The 22,505-nt window shown below is 39.6% G+C and overlaps 2 protein-coding genes across 5 annotated transcripts in view; one reads left to right on the top strand and one right to left on the bottom strand.

Annotated features, from left to right (window-relative positions):
* The window catches only part of Pde6 (Phosphodiesterase 6), a 169,290-nt gene extending 157,437 nt beyond the window's left edge, over window positions 1-11,853 (top strand). Inside the window, exons 12-14 of one of the 4 annotated variants that reach the window (XM_074170285.1) lie at window positions 25-170; window positions 1,155-1,389; window positions 11,502-11,853. In XM_074170285.1, the coding sequence (XP_074026386.1) occupies window positions 25-170; window positions 1,155-1,389; window positions 11,502-11,617 (497 nt within the window). In that variant the 3' untranslated portion in view covers window positions 11,618-11,853. Of the gene's footprint in view, window positions 1-24; window positions 1,390-11,501 lie in introns of those variants that run through there. The other 3 variants (XR_012464294.1, XR_012464295.1, XM_074170286.1) reach the window with 3 other exon arrangements.
* An 867-nt stretch (window positions 11,854-12,720) lies between these two features.
* Window positions 12,721-19,298, bottom strand: LOC141480369 (uncharacterized). The gene is made up of 3 exons (XM_074170301.1): window positions 18,055-19,298; window positions 15,022-15,185; window positions 12,721-12,902 (listed from the first exon to the last, which is right to left on the bottom strand). Exons 1-3 carry the CDS (start codon window positions 19,296-19,298, stop codon window positions 12,721-12,723), a joined length of 1,590 nt encoding a protein of 529 aa, XP_074026402.1.
* Between the last annotated feature and the right edge of the window lie 3,207 nt (window positions 19,299-22,505).

The raw sequence follows: 22,505 nt of genomic DNA, 5'->3' as shown, positions 1-22,505 counted from the left end.
AATTCAACATACATATGTTTGTAGTACTATCCGGAATGATGATGACAGCTTGTGACGTGAGCGCCATAGCGAAACCATGGGAAGTGCAGCACAGGGTGGCTAAACTTGTAGCAGATGAGTTCTTTGACCAAGGCGATTTGGAAAGAATGCAATTGAAGGAGCAACCTGTGGTAATTTCAATCAATCGACGTGTGCCGTTCTATAATAGAGGCCTTCATGAATTTTGTGACTTTGTCCACTCTTTATGTTATCTTTTTCTAAAATCGTCTTTTTTTTTACTCATTTGATTCTTACTCGTCCCAGTTTCTAGTCGATAAATTTAAAAAATACTTGGTTTATCCCCAATTAGGTTCCAAGATGTTTAGAAACAATTGAGAAGTGGACTTTAAAATTATAAGGGACGCCAAGTTTAAGGAAAACAAATTTCTGAATTGTTAACCAAATGCCCTTTTAACATTGTGAGCGGTAAAATTCAAGGGTGGATAGTAACTATAGCTGCTCAAATATTATTCGCCACAGGGGGGAAGTTTGATGAAGGCACTTTTCAATTATAGTAAAAATATAATTCAATTGATACACAAAGCAGGAGTAGTTCAGTGACAGCGAGGAAAAGTATGTTCTTTGCTTTACCGCTACCGGTCAACTCGTCTTTTGTAGGTACGTACACACTCGAATCTGGAGTGCTAAGGGAGTACAGGGCGTTAAAAAACTTGGGTAAGAGTAGAATGTAAAGGAAATAAGTGAGATAATAATAACAAATATTAATTCGACAATTGTGGATGTGATATGATTTAAAGTAAACATTTTTTTTAAACAACTGGGGACGAACCAATATATTTTTTTGTTCCTCTTCACTTTTTGTTCTTGTTTTCTCACTGCTCCAGAACCGATTCATTTTTTTCACCTCCTCATTGATTATATAACGCACGTTCCTAAATGTTGGTATAAATTTAGTAGTATTTATAAAACTCTGTTTAATTTTTCAATCTTATTTGCTCTGCAGATGTCGCTAACTGATTTTTCTGTGTTCAATTTTTTTGTAAAATAATCACACTTATTCGATAATAATGTATCTCTCCTGATTATGAATATGCATTTAACTCATTTCATTTTTTAAAATTTATTCGACATTCAGTTATTATAATGCTCAACAGGCACAAATGGACAGAGAGCGAAAAGATGAACTTCCCCAGATGCAAGTAGGTTTCATCGACCTAATCTGTCTTCCTCTGTATAAGGTATTATCCGAAACATTCCCATGGGTAAAACCCTTGTATCAAGGCACTTGGGAAAATCGACAGCACTGGCAAGATCTTGCAGAGAAAGTGGAAATGGGACTCACTTGGATAGACCATGATACGATAGATAAACCGGTTGAAGCGTTTGGAGGTAAAATTGTAATTTATTATCTAGAATTTTTCTGTGATATAATGTCTTGGTAATGAAATTCCATCAATGAATAGCTAGCCTACTCTGAATTTTTAGGAAGTCACTTGATACCACTTAAAACTAACTATACGCCGTACGAAAAATGTAGACAGGAAGATAGGAAAAATTTTTTTTTGCGCCTCTATATGTAAAGGTGATAAATTCACGCATAGCTCTCTTAAAATTAGTTTTTCGTTTTGAAAATGATTCATTCGGTCATGCTGACTAACAAATGTCATCTCAAATTGATAATTGAAACTGAGCAAATAAAAACTGAGAGGTGGAACTCGAAACTAAACTTAGAATAAATTCCACACAACTACTGCTTCCAAATACCAGAACTGCAACACTCTTCACGACGCGCACCCTGCCAATTTTGTTGGCATCTTCAGGAAGTAGTTTGAATAACAAAAACATGTTTCAATGATGTATAGATCATGCATAGAAAATTCTTTCAGGTACCAACTGAAAGAAAAACGCTTTGAAAATAGCTACTTTCACATAAAAATTGGATTACACGAAAGAAAAGGTCTTTTCTAAACGAATAGTTTCATATCAACATTGAATCATACTAAAATCACTTTTTTCTTATCACTTTGTACTTAAAACAGTCGTTATCGAATTGAAACAGATATCAACTACAGGAATGCTGCACAGCTCAATATTTGAAAGAGTTTTGATATATTGATATTGTCAAATATGGGAAATAATCATGAAATAATTAAAATTCATTTAAGTAAATATATAAATTGAAAGCTGTTCCAATCTCAACTTAAATATTGTAAAACAAAAACACTCAGTATTCAGAATTCCATCTTCCAAGTTCATAGACATCGAAATTGATCCGATCACAGGATATAGAATATAAAACAATCTCCAAATACGCAAACTTTGCATAGATTGCATGCTGAGCATTTTACCTTAAGTACAGTGACCGGATCAAAGTTGCAATGTTTTCGTATAAATCTTCATAAATATTGAGGGAGATCAAGATCATGTATTCAGAAATTCATTTGAGTATCTATTGATCATTAGCAATGCAGCACATCTCCTTCTCTTCAATCCTGCTGGGTGACAGTATAATGTAAGTTTTTGGTGTTTTAATGTATTTTTAATTGAGAAACGAGTTTTTAAGCGAGTTCTTTCATTATTTGGATGAATGAATGGGTGAAACAGAGAATAAAATCCTCTCGAATAGCCAAGCGAGTACTTAGTTGCGACACGCGGATCAATTTCGATGTCTATGAAAATGGAAGATGGAATTCTGAATACTGAGTGTTTTTGTTTTAGAATATTTAAGTTGAGGTTGGAACATCTTTCAATTCATGTATTTACTTGAATGAATTTGAATTATTTCATGATTATTTTCCATATTTGACAGTATTTTGAAAAGTTTTTTCCGTTTTTATAACTCAACTCAAAAATGTAATATTCCAATGAATACGTATTCAATTCCGCCGAAATTAGCGCCATTTGAATCAGTGCACTTTTTCCAAGGGAACAGAAGGATTAATTCAATCAGCATAAAAATTGGATGTTCGAGATTCGACGAAGGCCGTTTGTGCCTGGTATTCATTGGCGAAGATTCTACCGGTGAGAAAGTTATCGTTGTGCTCGGATAGATAGTAGTCGGTTGACGAAAGGTCTGGTGAAGTGGGTGAGGTAGAACTTCGACGTTAAATTCGTATAAATTCAGGACGGTGATTTGTGAAACTTGTGGACCGGATTAAACATGGAGCCGGATCGGACCTCTTCTGTTGACCAATGCTACAATAGGACTCTGCTGTGGTAGTTTGGCTTGGTTGCAGATGATTACAATGAATCTCACCATTCGCTCACCACCATACAGTAACCATGTTTTTTGTGAGTCTTCGCTTTCGGGAAAAGCCTGGGTGGCTCATCGGCGTTTCACCAGTGTCCTGAACGTCTCCTGTTATCGTAGAGGATCCACTTTCCATCACACGTTATGAACCGACCCAGAAAAGAATCGTTCAGGTTCCGCAAAGAACGAAGAACGTAACAATTTCTGCCGATTATTCTATTCATGGGCACCCTCTTGTCGAACTTTTTGACCTTTCCAATATGTTTTGAATCATCAAAAACCGCATTGGAGAGGACGCCTTGTTCTTCCGTTTGTAATGAGTCAGTCTCCATCAGGGTCCTCAAATCCTCGTCCTGGATTACTGAAGGTCGACCACTCTAGGCTCATCTTTGAGGCTGAAATCTCCGGATCGAAATTTCGCAAACCAACACCGAACAGTTTGTTGCCAAATATGTACCTGGCTAATTTTTCAGACTGTTTCCGCAACGCGTTGGTTTAATTTAAATTCGTAGATGAAAATTTGGCAAAAACTAATCTGTAAAATTCCCCTTGAAATTCACAACAAATCTTTTTATGTTTTGGAACGAAAATAAATATATACTGTAACGAATTGAAGAATTAACTGTCTTGAACAAATTTATTTTTAACAATATTTCACTATCACAACTAATTTATATTCAACACTTAGCAACTAACGATTAATTAATCTTCACTCGGGAGGGTAAGCCGGCTTTTATATCGGCAACGATCACTAGATCTCTCTTTCTCTCTAGTCGTTCCGGCACTCATCTATACTTTTCGCGGCTGTTCCCGGTAAATCATGTGTTTGCTGGCTGAGATATCGGTCAGAGCCGGCTTCAGATTCGTTAAATTGCCCCCTTCTTAAAGACGTTTCGCCTCGAAATATCATCCTTGGCGTGTGTCGATACCTGCAGGACTCCCCATGTCTGCACTGTGAAGTTCGATGGAAGTAACACTTCACAGTCTTCATGTTCTGTCGTAGAAGATGGTTACCGCATACCAAAATCTTGATGCCGCTGGATCTGAAGATCGTTTCCAACATGCTTCTCACAATTCTCCAGTACATCCTGTCGAGCCCAGAGGCTAATTTCTGCAGCACTCCTCCGACTTACTTACTTCTCGTAATGTTTAGAGCTGACCGAATTTCTTGTTAAATACCACTGCGACACCTTTGGACATTTGGAGCTAGTGAGCTAGTGCGTAATCAACTGGAACCTTGAAAAGGTCTCGTGGCTCTTCTCGAGTTACCCCATGTACAACCTTCTGTCCGTTCGAGTATAAAAACATAAATTGCTGGAACGTCATTTCATCCTCTGGTGGTATGAGGACGTGAAATTGGTCGTGATTTCCAGCATAAAGAGCCAATCTATTAAAATGGACGACGCTAGGCTTTCCTCGAGGTGGCTTATGGATTCGAGAGACGAGGTCATTCATTTTTTCATGATTTTGTACGGACCCTCCCACGAGTTCCGCAACTTCGGTGATAAACCACGGCGTCGCTTAGAGTTGTACAGCCAAACTAGGTCTCCAATTTTGAATCCTCCAGCATTCGCCTTGATGTCATAGGCCTCCTTCATCTTATCGCTGGCACTCCGGATGTTTAGACAGACTTGTTCATGGATGTCGTCCATTCTATGCCGAAGCTTGCTGACATAGTTTTCCCCCGCAGTGCCTTGTTCTGGCGGCATCCCAAATTTCAGGTCGCAAGAAAGCCGCAGCTCTCGGCCCATTATAATACTGGCAGGAGTTTGACCGGTTGACTCGTGCACTGCCGAACAATAGGCCAACAGGAACAGGTGGAGGTACTGATCCTTTGACAAGTGGCGGTTTATGGTCTTATTCATTCGTTCCACCATTCCATCGGACTGTTGATGTAAGGCTGTAGTTCTGATCTTTCGAATGTCCAATAGTTTACATATTTCTTGGAACAGGTTGGACTCAAAATTTCTGCCCTGGTCCGAATGCAGCTCCAATGGGACACCGAATCGACATATCCATTCCTTTACCAAGACGTCAGCGACGGTAAAGGCTTCCTAGTTGGACAGGGCGTAGGCTTCTGCCCACTTACTGAAGTAGTCTATGGCTACCAAGATGTATTTGTTCCCATGGTCGGACTCTGAGAACGGACCGATGATGTCGATGGCTATTCTCTCAAAAGGACTACCCACGTTATACTGGCGCATTGGAGCTTTCGGTCGTATCCGAGGTCCGTTACTGGCAGCACATACAGCACATTTTCTGCACCATTCCTTGACGTCGGCTTGATAATTAACCCAGTAAAACCGTTGTCTTACTTTCTTATTTTTTTCGTTACTCCCAGATGTCCTCCAGTAACTCCATCATGGATTTCTTTGAGCACCTCCCATCGTCTGTTCCTGGGTACCACTGTCTGGCGCCTTTCTTCTCCACCGTCTTCAGATTCCAACACCCGCTTCAGAACTCCGTTTTCAAAGTTCAGCTAGCCTACTCAAGAGTTCAGAGTTCAGAGTTCCATTGTGCCCAGTAGGACTTGACCGCTGGCGAATAACCTGCTACCTCCTGCCACGATGGTCTTGGGTTATTTTTCTTCCATCCGATGACTAAACCAAGATCTGGGTCTTCCTCTTGGTCTTCCTCGATCTTATTATCCTCCCAGTTGTCGTCTACAGCTCTAGTTCTACAAATGGCTGCTTCCTTTTCTTCTGCTCGTCGGCAATGTGAGCAGTCATCGGGGCATGGTCTCCGTGACAGGGCATATCTGCGTTTTTATAGCTAGTCCCAGTCGATGTTCTATTTCGAAGTCAAATTCTTGTAGTCTCTCAATCCACTGCGCTACTTGGCCCTCGGGATTTTTGAACTGCAGAAGCCATTTGAGAGCTGCATGGTCCGTTCTCAACAGAAATCTTCTTCCATACACGTATTTGTAGAAATGCTCTACACATTTGACAACGGCAAACAGCTCTCGCCTGGTGACACAATAATTACTCTCTGATTTACTGAGCGTTTTGCTGAAGTAGCCAATAACTTTCTCCTGTCCATCCTGGATTCGAGAAAGAACTGCTCCAAGTCCCACGTTGCTGGGGTCCGAATCTAAAATGAATTTTCCATCAGGTAGGGGACAGCTCAAAACAGTAGCGTTGATCAAAGCTCTTCTCAACTTCTTGAATGAGTCTTGGCATTCCTCGGACCACTGGAACTGGATCTGCCTTTCTGCGAGTCGGGTCAATGGTTTGGCGATGTTGGCAAACCCAAGCACATATCGGCGGTAGTAGGTGGGCGGTAGTAGGCGCATAAACCAAGGAAGCTCCGAAGCTAATGTATGTCTTTTGGAATGGACAAATCCTTAACTGCTCTGATCTTTTGTTTGCCTACCGCCACTCCTTCCCCAGAGACAACGTGACCAAGGTAACGGACTTCTTTCTCGAACAGATGACATTTCTTGGGACTAAGTTCCAATCCAGAACTCCTCAGACGCATGAATACCTCCTTCAGATTTTTCAAGTGATCCTCGAACGATTTTCCGACCACGATTATATCGTCGAGATACACTAGACACGTCTTCCAAGAGAGCCCCATGAGAACCGTCTCCATCAATCTCTCGAAGATCGCTGGAGCATTACAAAGCCCGAATGGCATAACCGTGAACTGCCACAATCCTGAGCCGATGGTGAAAGCAGTCTTTTCTCGATCTTCTGGGGCCAATTCAACTTGCCAATATCTACTCTTCAAATCCAAAGTCGAGAAAATCGGGAGCCGGCTAGCGTAGTTTAGTTGGCGATAATCCACGCAAAACCTTGTCGAGCCACCCTTCTTCTTCACTAATACGACTGGGGAAGACCAGGGGCTGTCAGAAGGTTCGATGACTCCTTCTTTTTCCATATCGCTGACTATCTTGTCTGCCTCTCCTTTCTTCGCAAGGGGGAGTCTTCTAGCTGATTGCCGGATTGGTCGGGCATTCCCAATGTTGATTCTATGCTGAACCACTTTCATTCTGCCGCCTTTTCCTTCTCCAATATCGAAGATTTCCTGGTACTTCTTGACTAACTTCCTCAATTTTTATCGGTCAGTTAGTGGTATGTTCTTGGAGGAAATGTCAATCAACTTCTTCAACTCTTTAGGCAAGTTGTTGACTTGGCTAACCGAACTACGTACACTCCGTATCACAGAGGAAATGGACGAACAGTGCCCCAGCATTGTTCCTTTCTTCAAGGTCACGGGAAAGTAGTTGAATTTCATGATCAACACGCAACAGGGTTTTCCCCAGTGCGATTCCTCGTCAAATTTTCTCATCGTGTATCATGGGCTCGAACATTACCACCTTATCGCTGCTCGCACTTCCGTCCAAGCAAGCCTCCAGGATGGTTTCAGCCCTTTCAGGTACGCACACGTCTTCAGCCAACAGGACCCTGATAATCTCTTCGCTTTTTCCATGAAGCACCAGCTCCTCTCCGCCGACACGTAGGACGCCGTCTTGAGAATTCAGCTCAAACCCTCTGGAATTCATTATGTCTATTCCAATGATCGCATCGTCCTCGATGTCCGCCACCAATGCACGATGTTTCAATTCAGTGCTGCCCATCACCAATTCAATTGGTAGTTCTCCAAGTACAGTGGCTGGCTCCCTTGTTGCGGTGCGTAGCTTTCAGCTTGACGGGTCAATTTTTGTCGGTGTTTTGGCAAAGGTTGGCCCAAGAATGGTTCTCGTCACACTTGTATCTAGCAGCATGGTGCAAGGCTCATTGTTGATAAGGCCATCTACGAAAACACCTTTGTCTTGTCGTTGGAGAACGGCAACATATGTGTTTTTTACGGGGGCTTGCTGGGCCGACGATTGCCCCTTCTCATCGACCCCCTCTAGTTTTCCTAATTTGGTGTCGATTCTTTGAAAACTGGACATTTGTTACACACATGTCCAATTTTCCCACACTTCCAGCATTTTATTTGTTTCCTCTCAGGCAACACTTCTTTCATTACTTTTCTGATGATGGCCTCAATATCAACAGGCACTTGTCAATCTTCCTCGATAGCTCGAACTTTGCTCTGGCTCTTGCAAGATTGTTTTGCAGCCTCAAACTCCAGAGCGCTTGCCAGTGCATCTACGAGATGTTTGGGATGAACTAGCGTCAAGGCCTGCCTCGTTTCTTGGTCGCGAAGTCCATCCAAGAATGCCTGAACTGCTAACCGCTCTATTACATTTTCGGGTGTAGCAGGATATGCCAGACGGACCAATCGAGCTATGTCGGCTTCAAACTCCTGTAGGGATTCTCCTAATTTCTGGCAGCGGTTCTTCAGCTGTGAATGGTAAACGTGTTCTAGGTGTGCCTGTGCATACCTAAGCTCAAGATGCTTTATGAGTTGGCCATAGTCTTCCTGTTCTGGGGCCGTGAGGATTTACAGAATATTCGTTGCTTCTCCACACAACGCCAATGTTGATGCTACCGCCTTTTCTCCTGCATTCCATCCATTCGCTCTGGCCGCAGCTTCAAATTTTCGGCGGTAATTTGGCCAAGGAGTTTTTCCGTCGAACAGGGGCGGCTTCATGGAGAGCTTTCTTAGTTCAGAACTGACTTTGACCTCTTTCAGTTACGAAATTGAGTTTTCAGTAACCGTTTCTGTGGGGTGGGCAGAATTGACGATTTGGTTTTGCAACTTGCTAATTGTTTCCTCCATCTCGCTGATTTCTGCCTGAACTCCGCCTTTGATTTCTTCTACTTCTGTATTCATTCCCTTCCTGATTTTATCTATCTCTGTCTCTTCGAGTAGGCTCGCCACACTACAAAGCTCTTTCTTCAGGCCTTCTGCATTTTTTAGAAGTTCTTTCTTCAAACTATTCGAATTCTCTAGAAATGTATGTTCCGAAATTGTCGAATTTTCCAGAAGCTTATTCTCCAGGCACGTCGAATTTTGTTGATGTTCATCTTTTAAACTCTTCGAATTTTGTTAAAGTTCATCTTTCAGCGATTTGGTATTCTCATCGAGTTTGCTCATTATTGAACTCAAATCACCCACCAGAAACTTAGAATAAATATATTTCGGAGTCTTCTCCTGATTCCGTCAAGTTATCCCACAGTCTCTTCTGGCGTACTGATTTCTTTCCAGAACAATCTAGCTCTCTCTCCTCCAATTCTTGCTTCAAGTCGGCAACTTCCAAGTCCACTAGGCTCACTTTCCTTGATTACATTTTGTTTCTTATTGTCTATTTTTCACAAAACTGAAAATGTTCACTTATTTTAATCGAGTCCAAAACACTTATTTATTTTCACAAGTCTATTTTTCGCGAGAAAGGTCTATCAGTTTAGGTTTCCGTAGTCCGCTACTGTCTACTTCGTGAAACAAAATGAATCACCAGTCCCTCTGCGTGAAAGTTTTATAGTCAATCAGAATCAACTGTTTAAACAAATTTATTTTAATAATATTTCACTATCACAACCAATTTATATACAACCCTTAGCAACTAACGCTTAATTTATCTTCACTGTTCGAATTCTTTATTTGAACGCACGATTCGCTTTCTGAATACAGACTGCCATCTCGGGAGGGGAAGCCGGCTTTTATATCGGCAACGGTCACTCCAGATATTTGTCAGGGCCGGCTTCAGATTCGTTACAATACTAATCATTCAACAGAATTTCGGACAATAATGAATTGACGGTTTTTTGCGGTGCTTGTATGTGAATAATTCTTTTTTCAACTCGAAATATACATTTTATAAAAAAAATCCGCTAATTTAAGTTTCAAGTTTTCACGTCTGAAAATCAGATAGGAAATTTGGTTTTCTGGTCAGGTAGCCGTGATCTAATGGAGAGTTGTTTCATATTTATGAATCTATGTGGCTTTCTGGTCCACAAACGTCTAATATATAAGATGAAATCATATGGCGTTCGTCGAAAACCTTTATCATATAGTTATCTCGAGTAAGCAGTCATATAGTTCAGACATACTCTAAATTGGAGGTGAGTTACCACAAGGATCTGACCCCGGCCAGATTATATGTTACATCAACTATATTGTTAACATAATCGATAAAGATCAGTAAATCTCATTATTTGCCAACGACTCATCATTTATTTTTCCGGGCGGTAGAAGCGAAAGTCTCGAGGTCTCGTGTAACACAGGACTAAACTTACTGAATGCTCGATTCAATCAAAATTTCCCTTATTTGGATAAAAATCCAAACCTACCTAGCTGAGATTTCATTCTGCTCAGAACAGAGGAAATCTTCATCTCACTTTAGAAATAGAAGATGGTGTCATGTCACGATCATCTTTAACAAAATTTCTAGGATGTGTGATTGATGACTTGTTTACTTTATGATAATTCATGATCACTTGAATGAAATGAATAAAACACTTTTGTCTAAATACCACCGGTAGATTTCATTTATACGACCGGTTTCGGGTCTCCCCGAGACATGTAGATCACAATTCAGAAAACTTAGCATATTGACCGTACCTAATATTTTCATGTATGAACTTTACGTGTATATTCACCTTAAATAAAGATCAATTTATCTCCAGTAGGAAAATGCACGATTTTGCTATTCGAACTCGAAACTGGCTGTAAGTCTCTCCATAGAGTGAATATAACCAGGAATTCACCAAATGTTTTATGTGTACACGTTTCCAATAGGCTACCCATTTATTTCTAAGAAATCAATACTTTTTTTTATTCTAAAACAGAGGTGAAATGTTTTCAGGTCAACTATGAGTGCTTTAACTTGAATGATATTACTCAATAAAATGAAAAGGGCTTTCATTTGGAAGTTCATCTGAAGCCATTTGTTATAGAAATGAATCATTGTAGAAATCAATTGTCATACAAATTATTTGTGTGTCGTACCATACTTTTATACACTATGTTTTACGGATTTCATACATGTAAGATATTTCTAGAAATGAGGAACTATTATTATCATCACTCATTATTTCTTCAGTCAATAGAATAGACTTTCCTTCTGAAATTGACATTTAACCTGTCATTTCTGATAGAAAATTACGTTATTAGTTGTTTTCGTATACGTGTATTTTCAAAGACTACCCAGATGTACCAGAAAATTATTTCCCTGTTTACCTTTCAAGAATTGAATATGGTCTTTCGCCATTCAAGTAATGATAATAATGATATTTCAGAATATCTACTTAATTATAAATAGACTGAAACATGAACCTCACGAAAAGAACTTGTTTTAAAGTTGCTATTATGATATGTAAGAATGTTCTTGTTCGAAAAAATTATTTTTTTATTTTTTCAGATCCCGAAGAAACGAAAGATGTAGAAGTAACAGTCCAAACCTTACACACTGTGAGCACGTCGGTTCCTCTGGAAATCAAAAAACGAAGCAGGCATAGATTCTGTCGTGTATTGTGACACACGTTGTTCTATAATATAATACTTTAGTCAGTAGTCATGTCCCGAATCAGAATCTAGATCAAAATATTGAAATGCTCATACTTCTTCGTACTTAATCTTAAAACTCTATAGATCTATTATTTTATACTGAAAGTTGATCCTTCGTGATGGGTACTCAAAAAGACATTTTGTAAACTTTAGTATTAATGAAGCAGAAATGTAAATAGTAAATATGGTTTATTATTGAACGAAACTAGTTTTATTTGTATCAGGTTTCTTAGAGGTACCAGAATTTTCATTTTAAATACAAAAAAGTTTCATATATACAGGGTGTTTCCTAACTATGGTACGGAACTCCAAAGGGTGACTCGTTAGGTCGTTTAAATAAGAAAAACATTCCTATGAACATATGTCCGGAGTTGCGTCATTTCTGAGATAGAGGGCATTAAAATTAAAAAAATATTCGTATTTATAAGATATGAATATCTTGACATGGATTTGTTACAAATTTGCTACAGTTATTTGAAGTGATAAGGTACTTATTTAGCCCTAACTAGATTGAAATGATTAGGTCTAGTGGAGTCTCAGTGGTCACCACAGTCAACAATATTGGAAAGTACGCTGTCGACTTGTAGCTTTTTATTTTTTACATTATTCTACTGAAAATACAACTTTTTTGTCGCTTGTGTTTTCTTCATATCTAGCTTCGTTTTTGAGAAAAAAAATTGAAGCCACTTTGCATATCAGGAACACCTGCTTTGGAGACCAGCTGATAGTGACAGTGTTGTCATATCAGTGAAAGTCAGAGGTGTCAATTAGCAGTGTTTCCGTCATGAAAAATTTTAACAACGCTGAAATGCGGAAATGCTGGATGAAGCACGTAGAATTTACTGGGACAGATATCTTAACAGAATAATTCCATATGCTAAAACATTCACAACGCAACATGCAAGATTATGTAAAACTGGAAGTTTCAATAAAAATGCAGGTGATGGAAGACCAGAAACTTTAACAACACCTGAACTAGAAGAAGCTATACTTCTTCTTGCACTGCAGCTGAAATTCAGGCCAACAAACGAGATAATTCACAATTATTACCTCAATAATGGAAATCATTATTGTCACGCTATACATCTCACAACATTGCACACCACGCTTCTGCAAGTAACAACCCCGTTCTCACTACCAACGCCACCATCGCTCCCAGTACCGGTCCCCCTGAACTCGTCCAGGTACATAAATACCAGACCAGTCGACGCTTTGGAGTAGGTAGATTGATACCTTGGCGTCAAGTCACAAAACCCTAACAGCATGTAACTACCTGAGTAGTAGACAGATTAAGACCTCAGTGTAGTGACAGTTTCTTGAAAATGGCTCCAAACTCGAAAGCAAAAAGTCGAACTACTAAAAACACCAAACGTGGTTCAACCCGGACTTCATATTATCGGACTACTGATGTAATAAAATGTTGAGATTTACAAAACAAAATTAAAACTTATTCTTGTTGAGGTTGACCGTGCCAAAAAAGATGTAAAATTTATAAAAATCATACATGTCAGTACAATCAGACAAGCCGGTTCCAAGAAACATGAATTTGGCATCTGACATGGAATTCAATTTAAAATATTTTTGTTCATACTGAACAGTTTGGTGCAAATATGATGAGATACATCTGCTATTGAAGTATTAGTCCGGTCGAATTAGACCAAAAAATAAGAGTAAAGCTACCTAAATTCCCACCAAGCTGAAAATCAGTAAGATTGTTCAAAATACAGGATGTAACTAAATAAGTGTAAAACATTTGAAGAGGTGATTCCTCATCGAGAAAAAGATAGGATCTTTCATATAAAGAAATTTCATTGGAGCATCCCTTGTTAAGATACAGCCCCTTAAAGGGGATACATAAAATTTGTATAACAATTTTTTTCACAAGCACTAAAAATGTTACAATATTGAAATTGACCTGACGTTTTATACTATCAAGAAGACACATAGAAATTTATTTGGTTCACCCCATGGTGGTAAGGGGTTAAAAACGCAACCCCTAAAATTTATTTCCAATGTAACTTTTTGTCTTATTATTAGTTTACCATTTAAAAATTCATTTCCGATAGCCTGTTTCATTCTAAAAAAAATGTCTCCTGGGTTTTTTGCCCAAAATAAACCAGTTCGCAGCAAAAAAATTATTTTACAAACAACTACAGAGATACATCGTCATAAATGCGAAAATACGTAACTAACCTATCTATTCAACGAAAGTCATTTTTTGTGGAGGAAAAAATCAGTTTTTTATCGACCTTTTTTTTTGGAAATTTTAATGGAGAACTTCATACAAGTGTAGCAGGGCAAACTTTTTAGTTTACCCCGATAAGTTACTGCGTAAAAATCAAAGTATTCTTCACAAAGAGGTCACATTCTGCCTCCGTCTTCAGAAATTGATAAAAAATTCGAAAACGCTTTTCGTTTCTTCTGCACGTTTCCTATTTCCGCAGTGAAATGGGTGTTGTTGGGAATTTGTGTTCTTGTTGTGGTTGTATACTGAGTATTTAGTCTTTGTGAAGTGGTCGGTTGAGACATGAATATACGTGGTGTATAATTTCTCCTCGGTTGGCCACTGTGAAGAGGTGGAAAATCTTGATCTGAATTTATATCTAAAATCTGACGAGTATTGTTTGTTTTTAATGTGGGAGCGTACGTATTGCGACTGACAGTTTTTGCTTCGAAAAGAGTAGTATTTTCGTCGGCCATTTTTTAGTTGATTTCCTCTTGTTTTTTAAACATTAGACAGATCCTGGATATAGATTTATGACCATTCGTCTTACAATATATGCAACAGTTGTCTTACGGATCCCGGCAAAGATGTGTCTTATCTTCTTCCTTTCCGCAGTTTATACATAATGTGATGGTGCTTCGGCATTGTTTAGAGACATGCCCGTATTTCAAACAATTGAAACATTGTGTGACTTTATGTACGTACGGTTCAACATTGCATGAGACGGAATTAATAAATTCTTCTTCTCCATTCCTATTAATTTTTCTACTGATTCTTTCCACTTCATTTATAGTAATAGAGGATAGAAAATTCGAGAAAAGATATTTTTCATCAAAACTGGTGTCTACCTGTTTGATGACTCTCTTTCTGTATAATGAATTATTAGGAATATACGCCTTTAAATTTTCTTTTGGAAGTTCTGTATTCATTACTAATTTATTAGCATCCCTGATGCTGTTCATTTGCACTCTTATTCTATTTTTGCCTACTCTATCAATTTTTTTGTTGTTTTGTAATCTTAGTTTTTGATGGAGTATATGACCTACGGCCATGGGATGTAATTTACCAATATTTTGGTCATTGACCTTCTCAGTGAAAACATATGCCATGTCTGAATAGACGTTGTGTTTTTGTAAATTGAATACCTTACTTTTTTGTTGTGTGTTTTCATGTGTACTATCAGATTCAGTGTTTAGTTCCAATTGTTGACCGGTTGAATTTGGAAACTGCGATTGCTGAATCGATGAATGACCTTCGCTGTTTGGACCCCCTCCATTGGGTGGTGGTTCGTTGTCCATGTTGGGTACACTGACACTTCACAATTTGAATGTATTTTATAATCAACTCACTTGATTTTATAGTAACACTTCGTCAGAAATTGACGAGGTAAAATAGCACATGTACACTGTATGAGGAACAGATGTTGACTCCACTATACACATAGATAGCAACATTACGTTTGGAGCCTTCTACAACGACACACCGACTTATACGATATACAAATTTGATGTTGCTGTTGATCCTGGGTACATAATTGACGAAATACCTAATCACCCCATTTACCTACCTATTGCACATAGAGACGAAATAAACAATATTACGCTGCGAGTGATTGACCAACATTCTAGACTCATTAATTTCTGAAACGAAGAAATAATAATTCGTTTGGAATTGAACCGAAAGTATGGTGCTATCTAAAAAAATAATTCACCTCCATACCCCAAGTCGGTCTTCACCAAGATTTTCACTAGTCGACAACTATTGACAATGGAAAATAAATTGTTTCTGGAGTTTCTTGGTTATCATGTTGTCCAATCAAGTGTTCAACATTTTCCGAAAACCGCAAATCGATGAGTCCATACAAAAGGTAGAGTGGCATACCTACTCTCCTCATGTCAAGTCTTCTCGCAACAACGATGTTATTGAAATCAACATCAATCAATCTGATGCCTACGATACTTTGTACGATAGTCCACCTCCGGTTGGACTTTACCCAACAATACAGGCGTCATCAACACAACTCATCTAGCATTCAACATGCTTATACCCATCAAGCATTTTTTGAATATTTTCAACGATTATCAGTATGTTTCCTACGGTAAAGATATCATTTGATTAGTACGAGCTGGAGATGATAGCAACTGTTTCAAAATAGCTTCTGCACTAACACCGAAAACAGAAGTTAAATTGGAAATTGAGAATATCGAACTGAAAGTTAAACGAATCTTTCCGCATGATCAAATTAAATTGCAACTTTAGAAAGCTATCCAAGCTGGCACTCCTATTCTCATACCGTTCAGAAAATGGAAACTTCATATGCTGCCTGCTCTCACACAAGGTGCAAAAAATGAAATATGGGCCGTGAAGACTTCCTCGTTCCTCGAAAGCCCTCGCTATGTGATTATTGTATGTTTCCAAAAAAATCGTGATTACACTAAAGTCAACAATGTACCAACAATATTCAATCATTTGAATATCACCAATATAACGCTCACTCTAAGCGGTGAGAATTACCCCAAGGAAAATATGAATTTGAATTTTGCAAAGGGGAATTTTTCGCAAGCTCATTTCAACTACTTACAATTTGGTCTCAGCCACAAAATGACTAATCAACATAATCCTCTTCTCACTTCCACCGTCTTTACGGACAAAGCTCTCTTTGTCATCAATTGTTCCACAAGGGATGAGAGCATCAAAAGTTCCAGTGTTGATGTAAAACTTGAAATCGAAGCATCCGAGGGATTTCCTCAAAATACTAGAGCATATTGCATCATTGTGCACGACACTGTCATAGAACACCTCCTACTCAGCGAAATTATCAAAAGATTTTTTTTTAATATAATAATAATAATAATGTTTATTTATGAATATACAACAGCACAAGATAGGAACATCTAAACAAAGCAATACAAACAAACATGGAGAAAAACCCACTAAAACCGAAGTTGAGCGTGGGAATTCTTTAGTTGCGCAATGCATAACTGATGTGCAGAATTGATTTTACATTTAAACAAGGCGATGACAAAAATTTAATAAGGACACAAATAAATGATTAATTTTTTAAAAAGGAAGGTATGTTTTACACATATATATATATATATATATATATATATATATGTTAACTCGAAGATTCTCACGGATAAAGTATGATGAGCTGTTTTCTCGGGTTTCGCTCCGTGTTCTGTGTATTTTCTCCCCATAAGGATTATTTTCACAACGTTTCGGTAAAGTCTCATTTGCCATCTTCTGGTGATGTCTGGTTTTTTCAACTAGACTGATTAATTCGAACTCTGTGTCTCAATTTATAGGGATGGATGTTGATGGTAATCTTTGCGCATCATCCCTCTTGTTCATATTATTAGGTCGTTTTTCAGTTTCGATTGCCTCTCTGATTGTTCGTGAGTAAAAGTTTTCGTTGCTTGCTAGCATTTTTGTGTTGTCGAAATTGATGTTATGTCCTGTTTGAAGTACGTGTTGGAAGAGAGAAGACGTGGTGACTTTTCCCTTCACTGCTAGTTTGTGTTCATCTTTGCGAATGTTGATTCGTCTGTTGGTCTGGCCGATGTAAGTCCTGTCACAATCATGGCATGATACTTCATACACTCCTTGTGATTCCAGTGGTATCTGATCCTTGGGATTACGAAGCATGGACCTTATTGTTCGTTCTGGTACGAACGAAGTTGATATGTTATGTCGGTGAAGTATTCTGCTGATTTTATCTGTTGTTCCTGCAATATATGGTAGTGTGGTTGTTATGACCGGTGTATCTCGAGTTTTTTGTTGTTTCCGTGTGGTCTTGGCAGCCGCTTTTATACTTCTTTCTGAGTAGTTATTCATTTGTAGCGTTGTTTCGATGGTGTTCAACTCTTGTTGTCTGTGATCGTTGTCTGCCAGCCTCCTCGAACGTGTAATGAGTGTTTTTGCCACCGCGTGAATTTGTTTTGGGTGGTGGTGTGAATTTGCGTTTAGGTACCTGTTCGTGTGTGTTGGCTTTCGATATACCGTGTGACCTAATGTTCCGTCTGGCTTTTTCATAATCAGTACATCGAGAAATGCGAGCTGGTTGCCTTCTTCAACTTCTTTCGTAAATTTAATGCGTGGATGGATTTCATTCAAATGATTAAAAAACCTGGAAAGTTCCTGGTGACCATGAGACCAAATCACGAAGATGTCATCGACATACCTCAGCCAGAGTTTAGGTTTCAAGGGTGACGTTGCTATTGCTTCGGTTTCGATTTCTTCCATAAAGAGGTTGGCAACAACGGGTGATAGTGGCGAGCCCATTGGTGCCCCTTCAATTTGTCTGTATCGTTGGTCGTTATAGATGAAGTAAGTGTTTTTGATGCAATGTTCCGCCAATGTGATGATATGCTCTTCCGGTTTGTATCTCTTTTTGATTATTTCTAGTGCCTCTCCGGTGGGTACCTGGGTAAATAACGAGGTTACATCAAAGCTGACAAGGATGTCGTCCGGACTAACGGTTTGTGTTTTCAATATGTCTATGAGGTGGTCGGCATTGCGCACATATGAATCGACCTTTTCCGCATGTGGTTGAAGTACATGAGCAACGTGTTTCGCTAATTGATGCACTGGTGAACCTACCGAGCTCACGATTGGCCTGAGTGGTGCCCCTTCCTTGTGGACTTTGGGGAGTCCATAAAGTTTAGGGCACTTGGATGATTTCTCTCTTGGAATCAGATGTCTTTTGATTTCGTCGTCGATAGGAGAATTATTGATGGCAGTTTTTGTGGTTTTCTCTAGATAGGTAGTTGGATCTCTAACTATTTTCTTGTAGGCTGGATCCTCTAGTAGTTTCATCATTTTGGCTTCATAATCTATGGTGTTTAACACTACTGTTGCATTGCCTTTGTCTGCTGGTAGGATGATGATATCCTCATTCTCTCGTAGATTTTTCAGTGCTTGGTATTCCTTATGGGGTATATTTCTGGTCGGCGGTTTTGCATTTTTGAGTACGTGTGCAATGTCCTGTCTAATTGACTCTTGCGTCTCCTTGTCGTCTATTCTATTCAGGGCTGATTCTACATTGCTAATTATATTTTCAACCGGTATGCGGCCTGGTGCGACCGCGAAGTTGAAACCTTTAGCTAGCGCCTCAGTGGATGCCTCATCTAGGTGATGGCTAGAATAGTTGTAAACCACTCTGGTGGCCTCAATCCTTGGTATGTTGTTTTTTCTTGTTTGTGTCAGACTGAGACGGTTGAACTTGTCCTTCTGTTTCTCTGTTGTGATATCGAAGTCATTTTCCGATCGGAATTCCGCTAGTGTGTCAATCTTATCCCATATTAGTGGATGAATTATGTTGCTTAAAGTTGTGTGTAGTCTAAGCCGTTGTGTGTCTGTTTCGTTTAGTTGTCTTCTGGCGTCATGGATGTTGGCTCGTAAGAGTGCAAAACTTGTTCTTCTCATGATGTTTTCTGTGGCCTGGGTCTTGAGGTGATAATTTATTTTTACGCAGTTTGGAATGATTTTTTGGTCTCTACAGCGTCGAAGGAACGTGAGTTGGCAGAGAAGCCTGGACCTCTTTGTTCGAAGTTTCTCAAATGTTCTTGTTTGTTGGAATACCTTCTCCCCGTAAAGGTTTAAAATGTTAACTCGAAGATTCTCACGGATAAAGTATGATGAGCTGTTTTCTCGGGTTTCGCTCCGTGTTCTGTGTATTTTCTCCCCATAAGGATTATTTTCACAACGTTTCGGCAAAGTCTCATTTGCCATCTTCTGGTGATGTCTGGTTTTTCCAACTAGACTGATTAATTCGAACTCTGTGTCTCAATTTATAGGGATGGATGTTTCCCTTTACCTGCGTTGCTGCCACTACCTGTGTTTGCTCGACTACCTGTTTTGGTCTTATTACCTGAGCTGCCTCTCCTGTCTCTGTTATTGTACCTGTATTGTCCTGTACCGAGTTTTGCCTCTGGAGTTGAGCAGTCTGATCGCTTGTGCGAAGTGATAAAACGGATCTCCATGTTGATGGTAATCTTTGCGCATCATCCCTCTTGTTCATATTATTAGGTCGTTTTTCAATTTCGATTGCCTCTCTGATTGTTCGTGAGTAAAAGTTTTCGTTGCTTGCTAGCCGACCAGAAATATACCCCATAAGGAATACCAAGCACTGAAAAATCTACGAGAGAATGAGGATATCATCATCCTACCAGCAGACAAAGGCAATGCAACAGTAGTGTTAAACACCATAGATTATGAAGCCAAAATGATGAAACTACTAGAGGATCCAGCCTACAAGAAAATAGTTAGAGTTATCAAGGTGTGCTGTTACGTGTTCAGAAGTTTGTTGACCTTGCTCAACTCACTTCTTACTATAATGGTAAAATGGTATTCGTTACGTGTTCAGAGATAGAGTAGTCCAGATTTCATATTCGATACCTTAACGGGGAGATGAGGTCAACTAAGAAGAAGAAGAACTCAGGTAAAACTCAACAACATTTAAATAGTAGGTAGTAGAGGGTTTATGGACTACTCTATCTCTGAACACGTAACGAATACCATTTTACCATTATAGTAAGAAGTAAGTTGAGCAAGGTCAACAAACTTCTGAACACGTAACAGCACACCTTGATAATGACAAATGAGATTTTGTCGAAACGTCGGTGAAATTAGAGATAATATCACATACACGGATCAAATACCCGGAAAAACCAGTTCAGCATATTCCTATCCGTGAAAACTCCAGATTTCATATATATATATATATATATATATATATATATATATATATATATATATATATATAAATATATATATATATATATATATATATATATATATATATATATATATATATATATATACAGAAGTTAATATCGGACATAGCAATCAAGAAAGTGGCAAACCATAGACACGTGTTTCGGGCTTTTGGCCCATCATCAGTATGGTGCAGCCAAGTGTAAGGATGGGCAACACTTGGTTACCAAAAGATAGAAATACAAATGCACGGAGGCACCAGCAGGAGCCAACCGCACATTTGTGGTTTCAGTTGATATATCTTGTGTTTACAAGAAAACTATCAAAATCACCACGGAGGCAGCTATAGCTACCTGCGTGACATCCGGGTCCGGGAAATTATACGAATATGAAAATTATTGAGTGTCTTGATATAGAAACAGAAGTTAATATCGGACATAGCACTCAAGAAAGTGGCAAACCATAGACACGTGTTTCGGGCTTTTGGCCCATCATCAGTATGGTGCAGTCATATATATATATATATATATATATATATATATATATATATATATATATATATATATATATGCGTTTAGCTGTACATTACCTTTTGTTTTAGTGCGAGTATTATAATCATGACCGATTTGCTGAAGATATGTTTCATTTTATGAAGATACAATAAATATCATACATATATAACTGTCGTAAATCAAGTAGCTTTGAATCTCTAAAAATATAATTAGAGGAGTACCCGTGGGTTGGGCTACCTATCGGGCGCGTCCCCAGGTGGCGGATAGGGAAACGGCCATGGGACTGGAGGTCCTGTCCGGGAAGCCAATGTGGCCTAACGGACGGGGTTGACGGACTCCTGGTCAGTGGCAGATATAAGTAGGGTGAGGGGAACTAAAACCCCCCAAAAGCCCTGCAAAACATGCCACCGCGGACCAGCCTACCCAAGCTAAGATGTAAAGAATCGTGTCGACAGCTGAATGGCCGCAGGGTTATATGCGGTTACGAACGATCCCCTTGAGGAACCGGGCGAAACCTCATTGTAACTAGCCTTCCTCTGGTAATGCGGGGCTCTGCCAGAGGAGACCAACCCTTCCCTTGCTACTCGTGGGACACTAAAGAAAAGGATAAAAAACCAACGAATCCCGAGGCTGGACAGCAATGCTCACCTCAATTTAGGGCGGGGGCTGGGGATGAACAGAAATGCTCACCCCAAGCTACCGCCCAGAAAGAGGCTGGACATAGCAGACCACCTCGCGATGCAACGCAAAGGCCAAGGCGTAAGCGTATCAGCGGCGCCGAGGCCAAGAGGAGAAAGAGAGCGAAAGAGGCAGAAGTGGCAGCAACTATGAGTGCACCCTCCCCCTCTCCCACTCCATCCTCAACAACAAGGGCACCTCTTGCGGAGGCGCCAAGAGCTCCGCCTTGGAAAAAGGCAAGGAACCGGCTGCCACTGCAGGAAAGCGCCCTCACGCGAGTACCTCCACGGAGGGAACCCCAAGAAGGTTGAAGAAGCTGCGCAGCGACAGAAATGTCGCTGCACCTTCCAAAACCTTCGTGGAGGCCGCCTTGAGACACCTCAAGGTAGCCATCATAGATGAGACTAACCCGTACGGTAGGTTACCGCAGAACGAGAGAGTCTCATCAAAAAACAACTGGTTGGAGGAACTGGACAAGATCATCTTCTCCGCCTCCAGCAACAACAGCAAACCGCCCACGTTCAAGTCGTGAACATACTCCGGTGAAATCATCAGAGTGGTCTGCGATGACGACGTGACGCTAGAGTAGCTGAAGAAAGCCATAATGAATATTAAGCCATGGGAGGAGGCATCACTTGCGGTCGTCAGTGTGGATAAGCTCCCGAAGCTTACCAAAGCCTCACTCTGGATCCCGGAGAACGTCCACAAGACGACATCCGGGGAAAAG

The sequence above is a fragment of the Leptinotarsa decemlineata genome, unplaced genomic scaffold, assembly GCF_025532065.1.
Source record: "Leptinotarsa decemlineata unplaced genomic scaffold, Ldec_3_MD MMD2_P_RNA_scaffold_7, whole genome shotgun sequence".
NCBI lineage: Eukaryota > Metazoa > Arthropoda > Insecta > Coleoptera > Chrysomelidae > Leptinotarsa > Leptinotarsa decemlineata.
The sequence above is the reverse complement of the archived record's forward strand: the minus strand, read 5'-3'. Positions and strand labels throughout refer to the sequence as shown.

Bases quoted from the DNA above. Each gene is read 5' to 3' on its own strand.
- LOC141480369 (XM_074170301.1), bottom strand. From the start codon at position 19,298: ATGAGAAGAACAAGTTTTGCACTCTTACGAGCCAACATCCATGACGCC. The intron at 15,186-18,054 runs GTATGTCGATGA...CAAATTGTGAAG, and splicing joins AAACCTAAACTCTGGCTGAG to TGTCAGTGTACCCAACATGG. The intron at 12,903-15,021 runs GTAAGGTATTCA...ACATGCTGTTAG, and splicing joins TGAAAACACACAACAAAAAA to GGTTTTGTGACTTGACGCCA.